General features: G+C 52.3%; 1 protein-coding gene across 4 annotated transcripts in view; it reads right to left on the minus strand.

Annotated features, from left to right (window-relative positions):
* ADCK2 (aarF domain containing kinase 2) overlaps positions 1-7,676 on the minus strand; it is a 16,528-nt gene extending 8,852 nt beyond the window's left edge. For 3 of the 4 annotated variants that reach the window (XR_016394271.1, XM_089917315.1, XM_089917314.1), the window contains exons 1-4: positions 5,778-7,676; positions 3,916-4,062; positions 1,676-1,804; positions 586-681 (exon numbers count right to left, since the gene is read on the minus strand). Coding sequence is in view for 3 of the 4 variants with exons in the window: in XM_089917315.1 (XP_089773441.1) it covers positions 586-681; positions 1,676-1,804; positions 3,916-4,062; positions 5,778-6,710 (1,305 nt within the window). In the remaining variant the exon portion in view is untranslated. The remainder of the gene's footprint in view (positions 1-585; positions 682-1,675; positions 1,805-3,915; positions 4,063-5,777) is intronic. The other variant, XM_022579612.3, reaches the window with a different exon arrangement.
* Positions 7,677-12,867: the final 5,191 nt, after the last annotated feature.

A 12,867-nucleotide genomic window follows, 5' to 3' on the forward strand; every position in this document is an offset into this window, starting at 1 on the left:
TTAGTAATTATTGTCAGGCCATCCTCTCCAAGGAGACAGCTAGACTTCCTTCACATCCCGGAGGAGATGGCGCCACTTCCTGAACAAATCCTGGGGCTGGGACGGCCCATCCTAAATGACCCTCGGGTACCCGTACTTAACCCACTTAGCATCGCCTGTCTTCCCACTAAATGGGAATGTTCCCTGAACATTGTTGTCATGTCTCTTTTGCTCACAACTGTAAATCAAGCACTTAATTCAGTGCCTGGCACATAGCAGGTGCTCAACAAATACTTGCTGAATGAATGAATGAAATAGCATGTAACACCCGACGTTGTCTTTGGCTGTTTGTCTAAACTGTAGGCAAATTGGGTGGGGCCTGGGTCTCCCTCCCCACTCTTGCACAGAGACACAGCGCATAACACGGAGAAAGTGCTCAAGAGAAAGCTGTAGAAGAAGGCGCGTTTGGGTCAGCTGGGCTATCTCTAGAGCTGACCCTCTCCAGCCAGCGGCCGTTTGTTCGGCCGAACAGGGTCCCCCGCCTCCCGCCTCCCACACACAATTCCACCGCGTGCCAGCTGAGCGCCCGCCCTGCCGTGAACTCACCATCTTCAGGAGCATGTTGATCCCCAGCCGCGCAATCTTCCTCTTCACGTCCCCGGGAATCCCTGCTTGCTGGTAACTAGACACAGGCACACTCTCCTGGGGGAAGATCGGGGAGAGAACAGCTTTAGCCTGCACAGCCCGCGACTGCCCCGCTCCTCGTCTCCATGGGGACACACCCGCACGGCCTTCCCGCTGATGGGGAAGTGACCCAGAGAGGTTTTCCTTTCTTAGAGCCCCTATGAATCTGTCACCCACAAGATAATTTTAACCTATTTACCCTTCCCTTCTACAACATGTATCAACAAGTCCCATAGGTTTACTAGGGAGGAAATCCAGCGACTGCCACCCACAGGTAAGAGAGGCTTTGCTGTCAGGGTGAGCTTGTTTCTGGTCAAGAATCAGCCAATGGGGACAAGAATGAGCTCTGTGACCTCACAGGAGGGAAAGGAAAAGGAAGAGAGAAGAAAGGGGAGCCAGTCAGTATGCGTTTCGTATAGGTTAGTTATTTAATTGTCAAAGCAGCCTATTGAGATCTTGTTATCCCTAATTAACAAATAAAAGAACTAAAGCCCAGAGAGTTTAAGTAACTTGCTCAAAGTCACACAGCTAGTAACAGTGGGTCATTCAGGTCACTCCTCTGGATCTCATTACCATCTTTACAAAGGAGACTGGACCAGGAGACAGCTAAGGCCATGACAGGAATACTTGTTGAGCACTTTCTCTGTGTTGAGCACTTTCGCCGTGCAGTCTCTGTGCACAGGGCATTTTGCATTCAATGTTTCATTGACTCTTGGGACAACCCTACGAGGCAGGAAGGGTTGCCTGTTGTACAGGAGGGAACTGAAGCCAGCCAGCAAATACAGTGGCAGAGCAGACTTCCAAATCCAGAAAGTCTGAGGTCAGGGCCAGGCTCTCAGCCACCTTGCTACGCTGCCTTCCACCCTCAGGCGTATCCAAACCCCTCTCAGTTTCACAGGCAGTAATCACATGCTCTCTTGGCTTTTGTCTTTTCCAACTCAGGCCTTCCTGTGAAGGGGAGACAACCTGACTATGAGTAAAAGGCGCAGCCAGGGGAAGCTCTCAGTCTTACTTCATACGTTTCCACCAAGACATCCCTGGTGACAAAGGGACGCAGAGGGGTGGGGAATTTGACAGAGTTCACATTCAGGAAGTTGCACTGGAAGTGTTCTAGATTCCGAGCTTCATAACGCAGGTCGATCTACAGGGAAATGGAGAGAAGAGGTGAGGGAAGGGGTAGCCTGGGCCCAGGGACAGCAAAATCTGAACCCCCCAAGAGCTAGCAAGTCCCGAGATTCACCTGCCTTCCCCACCTACTCTCTTGCAGAACTCCCAAGAAACTTGGGCTGCCCCAGAAGTCTCAAGCCCCATCCCTACCCCACGACGTGAGCTCCAAGCTGCAGACAGCAGACACGCTGGAGAACTTGTCTAAACTGAATTTACGTTCACCCTGCCCCCAGTCACCTACGAGTCACTACAGATTACACCTTCTCTCTTACCCTCCATCCATGGGAGACTCAGTGCCATCAACTCTGCAGCCCTCACCACTCTCAGATCTGTTCCCCTTTTCCATCCCACTGCTCCTCCCATGGTGACTCAAAACCAGTCACCTGAACCCTAACAGAGGTGTCCTAGTTGGGCTCCCTGTCCCCCATCTTCCCTCTCTCCAATCCATGTGCTGGTGTCCCCCACCCCCACCTGCAGGACGGAGTCTGCATTCATTAGGATGACGTCCAAGGTGGGCCATGGTTTGGCCCCTGCTTCTCTCTCCAGGTCCATCTCTTGGGGCGCCTCCTCCTTCCTCTACTGCCCCAAACTCCAGCTGCACCCAATCTGCAGAGTGCTGAACATCTCAGCCTGCCAGATGCCTCCCGTCTCAGTGCCTTGTTTACTCCCCCTGACTGGAATGTTCTTCCCCCATTTGGGCCAACTGCAAACACTCCCCTTTCGCGAGTCAGCGCTAGCCTAGGGAGCCTGGACCCTCAGGGTGGAATGACCACTTCCTCTCTTGAGCCTCAGCTGAACCCGACCGAATCTGTAGAGACTCCTATTGTAACTCATGCTTTTTCTCCAAATATTTCACATCAGCCCTCCTCCTACTACTATATATTCCTTGAGGACAGGAAAACCTCACTTGTTTTCTTAGTTCACCAGCTTCTAACACAGTTCTTAATACATGTTACATGAATTTATAAATGAACATACACCCCCTACATACACCCAGACTCTAAGATTTCAAGGCTGGGAACGTGATTGGACCACTCAGAGCTACAGCTGGTAGGAAGAGTTGATTTTTGAGATAAATGGGGTGCGCTATAGAGGTCTGAGCTCCGAGTGATGGGATCCCATGGTGCCTATCAGACTTCTCAGAGGGGGACTGAAGAAATGAGAGTGATTAATGCCAAGATGGGTGTCAGAAAAGAAGTTATTTTTCTCTGTTTTAATTTTCTTTTATTATCAAACCTACACAACCCCATAGCACAAAGCAAAGCTTTCTAAACGTTAAAACGCATCCCTGGGGCTTAAAACCCTAAATCAGAGGACATAAATGAAGACTTGGTACACTGCTTCTGAAAGCCTGCCAATTTCTGTGCCAACCGCCAGGAAGCCAGCACAGATGCCTCCTTGGAGCCCTGAGAGCCTCCAGCATGTTTTCCAAGTCTGGCTACTTAAACAGGTGTCCCAAGGGCCCTGGACAAGGAGGAGGTCCTTGTCTACTCATTAACCCCGGAAACAAAGCAAACCAAAGGCACAGTGTGTGACTTCGCTAATTCTTCTGGAGTTCGGCCATTGACTGTGGCACAGATAATGCTATATGTTCCACCAGACTCATTTCATTTTCATCCCAGACACTAAGGAAGACTGCCTTCCCCGAGCTCCCTCGTAGTTACACTGGGCCCGTGTGATTAAAGCTCTGACCTGTAGACTGGGAAGAAGTGATATATATCACTTCCAGACCTGGCCACAGAATCCTTTACATGACCCTCCGTGTTCTCTCTCCCCATTCCACGCTGACCCCAGATGACAAATTTGGGAGGAAACTGGGTCCCTGAATAACTATGGAGTAGAGCTGCCACTCACTCCCTCAGTTCACCTGCATGGAGCTTTCATATAAGCAAAAAATAACATTGTTGCATTAAGTCACTGAGATTTGGATACTCTTTGTTATATCAGCTAGCATCACCTACCCTGACTGAGATACTACATTAGCCACAACGCACTGGGAAAATACTCGTCCATTCAGCATTTACTAAGCAGCTGCTCATGGCAAAAACTCTTGTGTGCTATTTACAACTGAGGGAGAGAATTCACCTGTTGCACCATGAGCTTCTCAAATTCCTCCACAATCTCAGGCAAGCTGAGCCACTTGATTCCTGGCAAAAGTGCAAGGACTCGGCTACCCATCTTCATCAGCAGCAGGTCCATCTGCACCTGAGCAAGCAGGCCAGGGTGCAACACCTGCCAAAAAGAGGCACAGTGAGACAGGAGGGATCGATCAACCCAGCCACGGCTGGGTCCTACCGTCAAAGGAGAGTCAGCAGGCTTCTCATAAGAGCAAAAGAGAAGCAGGCCCAACGCCCAGGATGCTCCTGCCTTCCTCCCTTTGCGTCTTCCTGAGGAGACTCAGAGGGCAGCTCCCCTGCATGGCACTCAGCTTTGCTGGGAAGAATAGGTGGGCTTCTCCTTCCAAATACATTAAGTTTAGATCAGTGATTCCTAAACATTAGTGAGCATAAAAGTCACCGTGGGTTGCTTGGTGAAAATGTGGACTCCCAGATCTCCTGCAAGACCTACTGAGTCAGGGACTTCCCTGGTGGTCTAGTGGTTAAGACTCCACGCTCCCAAGGCAGGGGGCCCGGGTTCGATCCTGATCAGGGAACTAGATCCCACATGCATGCTGCAACTAAGACCCAGCGCAGCCAAATAAATAAATAAATAAATATTTTTTAAAAAGACGTACTGAATCAGACTGGCTGGAAGGGGAGCTGGGAATCTGCATTTTACTGAGTGTACAGGTAGCTGAGTCAGGTGGTCCAAAGCCTGCAAAATACTGCTCTAGAGTCACAGAACTCCAGAGGTGGAATGGAGAGAGTTCAAACTCCAGTTCTGCAACCCATTTCCTGTATGAAACTGGACAAGCTGTGCAACTTCTCTCAGCCTCCTGTTCTATCATTTAAAACATGCATATAGGGGACTTCCCTGGTGGTCCAGTGGTTAAGACTATATGCTTCCAATGCAGGGGGGTGCCGGTTCGATCCCTGGTTAGGGAACCAAGATCCCACGTGCTGCGTGGAATGGCCAAAACAACAAACAAAAAAACCCATGCAGACAATAACCCCTACCTCCACCTCAAATCCTTTTAGGAATAAAGTGGAGTATAAATAAAGATACAAGAAAAAAAATGCCTATCTCGGGCATCTCATAAAGATTAAACAATGCATCTGACGTGACGGGCATGTTTCCTGGTATACAGCAGGCATCCACTCCTTTTGTATCCCACAGAGCAGAGGGAACCTTCGAGATATTTTGGACCAGTGTTTCCTAAATGTGCCTAATGATGAGAATCATTTGCAGCATTTATAAAAAGCCAGGCCCAGGCTCTTCCCTTGGAAAGTATAACTCAGTAGGTCTGAGTGAGGTACCCTTGGGAGGGTTTTATCTGAGGAGGTAAAAGAGAGCACCAGGGTATTTGCTACTAGCATCTGCCAGTTCTCCTGGGGACGTGCTGAACAGGGGTGGAAAGGTGTGGAGAGAAGAGCTGATAGAGCCCAGGAAGGGGTGATTGGAAATAAAGAGAGAAGGAAACCACTTCTGTAAAATGAACGCCACCCTCTTGGGCTCACCACAGCACACCTAACACAGTCTGTCTCCAATCTATCCTGACCCCAGAGCAGGAGGTCAGCTGAATGGTGGGTCCTCCACCCATAGCGACAGCCAACTCCAAACCCTCTTCATTTTCCTCTTTCAGACCATTCGCATCACCACTCCTTCAAGCCAAGAAATCAAACAGCTTGCACATCACAGGCACTCAGATAACGGTCAAGTTAAAAGAAATCAATGGAAGGCAATGTGGGGTGACTTGCAAAGGGGGACTTCCTGATCTGGGCAGCTCCGTGGAGTCGGTGAGATTTTAGAGATGGGAAGGGTCTGGCTGCAAACATCAGAACACTTACTTTCACGGCCACGGGGATGAGGTGATCTGGCTGTGGTCCATGGGCGAGTCCCGAAGCCTGAGACAAGACTGCATTCGATCCAACCAGGTCAGCTTTAGGGAAGAGCAGCCCTTCTAGAAATGACTGGTCGGCAAGACTTCCTTGAGGCCTCCACGCCTTCCCCAAGTGTCCAAGGAGCTCTCCCAGCCCCCGGACTTTCCCGGCTTCCGAAGAAAGCTGCAGTCTGGAGGCTGTGGCCAGTCTCCGGATGCTGTCATTCTCCAGGAAGGCAGGATTGGCACGTGCTTTGTACACTTGGGCCACGCAGCCGGAACCCACAGGCTCCTGCTTCTCAAAGCAAAGGACCCTCCCCCAGTCCTCTCCGAAGGCCTGCCGTAGGAAGTGTTCAGTGTGGGTCCAAGGATGGGGCGTCACCTGGACGTGCAGCTTGGAGAACTGCGCACAGAAAGCCTCTGAGAAGAGATCACGCCGGGTGCTGGCCCACTGGCCGAGTTTGACGTACGTTGGACCGGAGGTCTCGGTGGCTTTCAGAAGCAGGTGGAGCCAGAGCCTGGAGACACTGGGAGCCAGGTAGGTGAGGGGGTAGAGTAGAAGGAGGGGGAAGAATTTCACCAAGAGCGCCCCCGCGCGGAGCCAGATCCGCAAGTGCAGAAGGAGGCAGCCTAGCCGCTGCTCCGGGGGGACTCTCTCCAGTGGCCCGTTTTCAGCCAGGTCACTCCAACTGGTCCTTTGCCGACACAAGCTCTCAGGGACCCCCTTGCCAATGTCCTCAGAGGCTGAGATGAGTTTGGGCAAAGTGCCAAGAAGAAGCCAACAGAGTCTAGCCTTGCGACAGCACCCAGAGGGTCTCAAAAAGCCGAGGTCCTTTCTGAGCTCCAAGCCCCTTAGGTGCGACAAGCAGACCCTGACAGAGAAGCGCCAGGGGGTCACCATGCTCTCCCAGAGGTCGCGGTCCAGGCTGCCTGCCTCCACTTAAGGAGCACCCATCTTCGTTCCTTCTTTCCGCAAGGCTGGCCTGAGTCGGGGCCCCAGCTGAGTATTCCACTTGAAAGCGAGACAGCTGTGAGACTCGGGGCGCTCAGACCTCGCCTCGCGTGTGCAGCCTCTGCCGGGTCCAGCTGCGAGTCCTGCCTCCTCAGGGCCGCCCCGCCCCGCGGGCCCACAACCCTGCCCCGCCTCCACCGCAGGAGGGCTGGCCCATCAGTCCCCGCTCCCTCCCGGGTACCTCGCCTGGGACTGAGGCCCGAGGGTTTTCAGAACTGAGAGCCGGAGGAGCCAAGCCAGGCCCAGGTCGGGGACGTGGCCCGCGCGAGGTGGCCGCGCGGGTAGAGACAGAGCCGGGCCGCAGCAGGGTCACCGCGCACGCCGGCCGGCGCGCTCAGGGGCTGCGCGGGGTGGGGCTGGGGGGACCGTGCGGAGGGCCGCGGCGCCGAGAGCCCGGGTAGGGGTGAGGAACGGCCAGGCGGGGCGAGGCGTGGAGAGCTGGGGCGGGGGGCGGGGGCAGTGCGGGCGGCCGAGGACCCGGGCACCGAGTACGGTGTGGGGAGGAGTCGGGCGGGGTTGTAGAGAGCCGAGTCCCCGCACGCGGTGGGGTCCGGGCGCCAAGGGCGTGGAAGGGGCGCGGAGGGCCGGGGATCAGAGGGTCAGGGATCGGGGCGCCGAGGGCCGGGGATCGGAGGGTCGGCTATCGGGGTGCCTAGGGCCGGGGATCGGGTGCCGAGGGCCGGGGATCAGAGGGTCGGGGATCGGGGTGCCAAGGGCCGGGGATCCGGCCGCGGAGGGCCGGGAGTCCGGGCGCGGAGGACCCGGGATCCGGGCACAGAGGACCGGGGATCCGGACGCGGAGGACGCAGAGGCCGCGGGATCCGCGTCTTCCGGGACCGCCCGCCCTTAGGCTCGGGGACCGCCCCTTAAAGCCGCCGCGAGCCGGACTGCGGCCGAGGCTCACCCGGCCGTTGCGTCTCGGAGTCCCAGAAATAGAATTAACCCAAAACGCCAACGCGCCCTCCACGCCCCCTTTCCCCGCTGCGCGTCTGTCTCTCCACTGACATCCTTAGCTTTCCTTACAAAGACCGCGGAAACGCTAGGTGAACTGAAGGCCGGTTCCGGAGCACGGGTCTGTTTTTCAACTGAGCGGGAAGTGGGGGGGTGGGGGTGAGGGCGGGGGTTGGGAGCGTTGTCCTTGGACGGCTGGAGTCCCTGGCTGCCCCGATTTGGGGAACGTGTTTGGACCTTGGGGAGTGGCTCCGGAAAGAACATTCATTCATTCAACCAATACTTATTAAGCTCCAGTATTTCTTAAACTCAGTCCAGTATTAAGCCCCCAGATGGAAGGTATTTGGTGTGAGGTTTTTGGGGAGTTTGTTTTTTTAACCTTGAAGAACCAAAGGAAGGTCAGCTACCTCTAGAAAGCAAAGGAGAGCAAAACAGAGCTTGGAAATCAGCCAACACAGCCTGGGAGGGCCCAGTGGTCTTATGCTCTGCTCTTTGGGGCTTAGGAGGCTGCCCTGTGCTGGGGGGTACCACAGTCACCTCTACATACATGACCCTTTATTTCCACAAGGGTGACAGGCTTCAACAGAAGTCTACCAGGGCCTCACAAGTGGAAGGGCCCTGGGGAGGGAAACAAGGTCGTGGCCCATGCCTGCTTCTGGAAGTGTGACTGCCACTCACAGCCTAAGGAGTGCTCGAAATGTGGGAACTCCTGCACTGCTAACTAATAATCCATATCCCATTTCCGCAAGATGCGGCAGACCCTTTTAAAGTTCCCTAGACAGAAGTCATACGTACCACCACTGGTTTCAAATATGGCCAGCTATTAATTATGCTCTCCCAGCTTCCTCTGATTTATTTATCCACTCTGTCCCAAAGGCGTAAAATATTCTTGTATGACTCTGATTCACCAAAGGGCTTATTGAGGACTTAATCTGAAACCAGAGTCTCTCAGTTCTAGCCCCCTAATTAAGAGGTAACCAGGGCTTCCCTGGTGGCGCAGTGGTTGAGAGTCCGCCTGCCGATGCAGGGGACACGGGTTCGTGCCCCGGTCCGGGAAGATCCCATATGCCGTGGAGCGGCTGCGCCCGTGAGCCATGGCCGCTGAGCCTGCGCGTCTGGAGCCTGTGCTCCGCAACAGGAGAGGCCACAACAGTGAGAGGCCCGCGTACCACAAAAAAAAAAAAAAAAAAAGAGGTAACCACATGAGTGGACACCTCTATGTGCTGCGGGAGGATGGCCGAACAGGTGACCAAGTCGGTGCTATTCGTGTGTCTGGGTTACCAAAGAAGACTTTGCCACATTTGATGATATGCTATGTATGGATGACAGCAACCTGAGAGATGTGAATAGAAAAAGTAATCAAGTTGAAAACTGCAGAGCGAAAATTGAACTACTTGGGGGCTATGATCCACAAAAGCAACTCATTATTGAATATCCCTATTATGGCAACGATGCTGACTTTGAGACCATCTACCAGCAGTGTGTGTGGTGCTGCAGAGCCTTCCTGGAGAAGGGTCGCTGACCCGGGTCCAGTCATTTCACGGCCCAGGCTCATCCCCACAGGCCCACGTTCTCCGTTGAGTGTCACAGTGTCACCATTCCCTAGCCAAGGCCACAGCCCTTTCTTCAGTTAACTCACTGTTTCTTTTTTCTTTTTGGCTGCGTTGGGTCTTTATTGCTGCACGCGGGCTTTCTCTAGTTGTGGCGAGTGGGGGCTATTCTTCGTCGTGGTGCGCAGGCGTCTCATTGCAGTGGCTTCTCTTGTTGCGGAGCACGGGCTCTAGGTGCGTGGGCTTCAGTAGTTGTGGCACACAGGCTCAGTAGTTGTGGCTCGCGGGCTCTACAGCGCAGGCTTAGTAGTTGTGGCACACGGGCTTAGTTGCTTCACGGCATGTGGGATCTTCCCGGACCAGGGATCGAACCCGTGTCCCCTGCATTGGCGGGCGGATTCCTAACCACTGTGTCACTAGGGAAAGCCCTGACTCACTGTTTCTTACCTTAAAAAAAAATTGTGGATGGAAATCAGTTGTGTTTGGCCAAAGAATAAATAAAAATTTTTGATTCAAACAAACAAAAAAAAGAGGTAACCACATGACCTCAGGTGGTCTCTCTGGGCCTCTGTTTCTCCTTAAGCGAATTGCGGAGGGGAGTCTGACCAAAGCTATACAAATTCTCTAGACTTACATCTATGATTCTGGCAATTAGTATCTTTAACAGTAGTTAAGGGACTTCCCTGGTGGTCCAGCGGTAAAGAATCTGCTTTACAATGCAGGGGACGCGGGTTCGATCCCTGGTCAGGGAACTAAGATCCCACATGCCGCAGGGCAACTAAGCCTGCGGGCCACAACTACTGAGCTCTCATGCCTCAACGACAGAGCCTGAGTGCCGCAAACCACAGAGCCCACGTGCCCTGAAGCCTGCACGCCACAACTAGAGAGAAGCCCACGCGCCGCAACGAAGATCCCGTGAGCTGCAACTAAGACCCAACGCAGCCAAAAATAAATTAAATAAATAAATAATCTTGGGGAAAAGAAAACAGTAGTTAAGAACAAAATTCTGGAGTTAAGTAAGCCTGGCTTCAGTTCTTGGTTCTGTGTAACCTGTATAACCTTAGGGACACGTTACCTCGCCTTTTGGAGCCTCTATTCCTCACTTGTCGGATGGAGGTAAGAACAGAACCTCCCTCTCTGGCTGTTGAAAAGCAGTGAGTCAAAACTGTACATGACGTGGGTAATACCAGGTGTCACTAAATGTTAGCAAATATTGTCATTTATATTATCTAGATAAATTAAAGTGGTTCTGTTTCACAGATTTGGAGGAAACATCATGGAAGGTCTGACCTCAGCCCTTTGTGGCATCCTAGAAATTCACCTAAAGTGGTGGCTCAAACTTGAGCATCCACCAGAATCACCTGAGGGCGGGGCCCATCTGCAGGGTCTGATTCTGTAGGTCTGGAGTGGAGCCTGAGAATTGACAATTCTGACAGGTTCCCATTTGCTGCTGCTGGTCCTGGGAACACACTTTGAGAACCACTGTCCTTGTGGTGGTGATGCTGGTGGTGCTGATGGTGATAAAGGTGCACCATCTCAAGGAGTTAACAGTCACCCAAACAGGTGAAGCTAAGGGATTCCCGGGGCCCATGTGGATTTCAATTAGGAGAACAAAGTTATACATATTAAGACACCATGGACAGCAAAATCAAACAGTGATATCAAATATGAACGCTAAATCAAAAATGGTAAGGGCAGCCTTTAAAAATTAGAGTTGTTGATTTGTAGTCAAGCTGCTTCTCACATGAGAAACTCTATGTAATGTTTCGTGATTAGTAACAGCAGGAATGTATTTAGAATGATTAATGAATTAAGAGACTGAATATACAAACAGACACTGGCCAGACCATATATGACAATAGAACTCTGACCCGTAGCCTTGGCAGCAATGGGCCCCGAATAGTCAGGACTTGGTCCCTGACTGCAGCTTCTCTAATTTTCACCCCCCAATTATCAACTCAGGACTAATCAGAGAAAGCCAAATAGCCTCTCCAAACCAATCACACGCGATACCCTGGCCTCCAGCCTCCCCATGCCAACAACCTCCAATTCAGGGCAACTGAAGCCTTTTCTTTTTCCTCTGTAAACCTTTTCTGCTAGCATTTGATTCTCCACTTGTACTTGAGTCGCTGCCAAATGCAATTGATTGTAAGTAACTGACTCCCTTGCTATAGAAAGCTCTGAATAAATAGCCTCTATTTGTTCTCATTTGGGTGGTCTTCGTTTATTTCCACAGAATCTTCACAGTGATAAGTAAGCCCGTTAATAATCAACAGTTTCCAGTTCTTGGAAATGTTCCTGCTGGTATTAACTCTAGTACCACTAGGTGGCACCAATCGCTTGTGAAGTGCATCCAAATCTCCTGCAGGATGGGAGGGGGAAAGAGACGCCAAGACCCACCTGGCTGTGCTGATTTTTTCGCTTGAGCCAAATGACTGTGATTTTAGCATCTCCCACGTCACATTGTTACATAACAGATGTGATGCAGAGCAAGTATTTATTCAAGATTCTGGAGAAGGGGTTGGGGATGGGGACTTGGCTGGTTCTGGGGTTTTCAACCTCTGCACTTTGGACCTTTGGGGCAGGATAGTTCTTTGCTGTGTGTCAGGGGAGGAGCAGAAGCTGTCCCAGGATGTTTAGCAGTATCTCCGGCCTCTACGCACTCAGTGCCAGAAGCACCCCCCCTTTCCCAACTGTGACAATAAAATATGTCTTCAGGGACTTCCCTTGTGGCATAGTGGGTAAGACACCACGTTCCCAATGCAGGGGGCCTGGATTCGATCCCTGGTCAGGGAACTAGATCCCACATGCATGCTGCAACTAAGAGTTTGCATGCCGCAACTAAGGAGCCCACGTGCTGCAACTAAGGAGCCTGCAAGCCGAAACTAAGACCCGGTGCAACCAGATAAATAAATAATATGTCTTCAAACATTGCCAGATGTCCCCTGGGGGAACAAAGTTGTCCCTAGGTGAGGACCACTTCTTGTGGAGGACAGCTCTCTGCTGAGACCCTTTCAGTATCCTGCTCCCCTCCCCCATCATCACACATGCTCACTTTCTTCAGAACAGATACCGGGAAGGGACACGCCTGCATACCCTTTCCACAGCCTCCACTTCATCCCGACCTTGGGTAGGTTCTACACCAGTGTGTCTCCAGTGGGGACTTGAGCCACCTCCACCAAAAACACCTGGGGTAGGTGTAAAACTGCAGATTTGTGAGCCCCATCCCAGTTTCCTTGCATTAGGATCCCTTTGGGGAAGAGTAGAATCTGCTTTTCCCCCAACAAGCCCAAGGGGGTTATCAGGGAAGGAAAAAGTTTGAGAAGCACCGACCCTACCCTACCCCTAGGTCCTGCTTGGTACACCTAGCCTGCAATTAGCTCCTCAGGGAGTTGGACCCTGGCATGAAAAGCTGGCTCTGGGCCACCCGCATACATCTACTCCCTAAGCCGGTAGAATAGAAATATCAGAAATACTGGAAAAGAACACTAAGGGAGAAGGCCCCTGCCCCTACCCCACCTGCTGCAGTGATTTTCCATCCCTTC

Source organism: Delphinapterus leucas, chromosome 9, assembly GCF_059928025.1.
Source record: "Delphinapterus leucas isolate spDelLeu-1000000601 "Yukka" chromosome 9, BTC_Dleu_Yukka2, whole genome shotgun sequence".
NCBI classification, from domain to species: domain Eukaryota; kingdom Metazoa; phylum Chordata; class Mammalia; order Artiodactyla; family Monodontidae; genus Delphinapterus; species Delphinapterus leucas.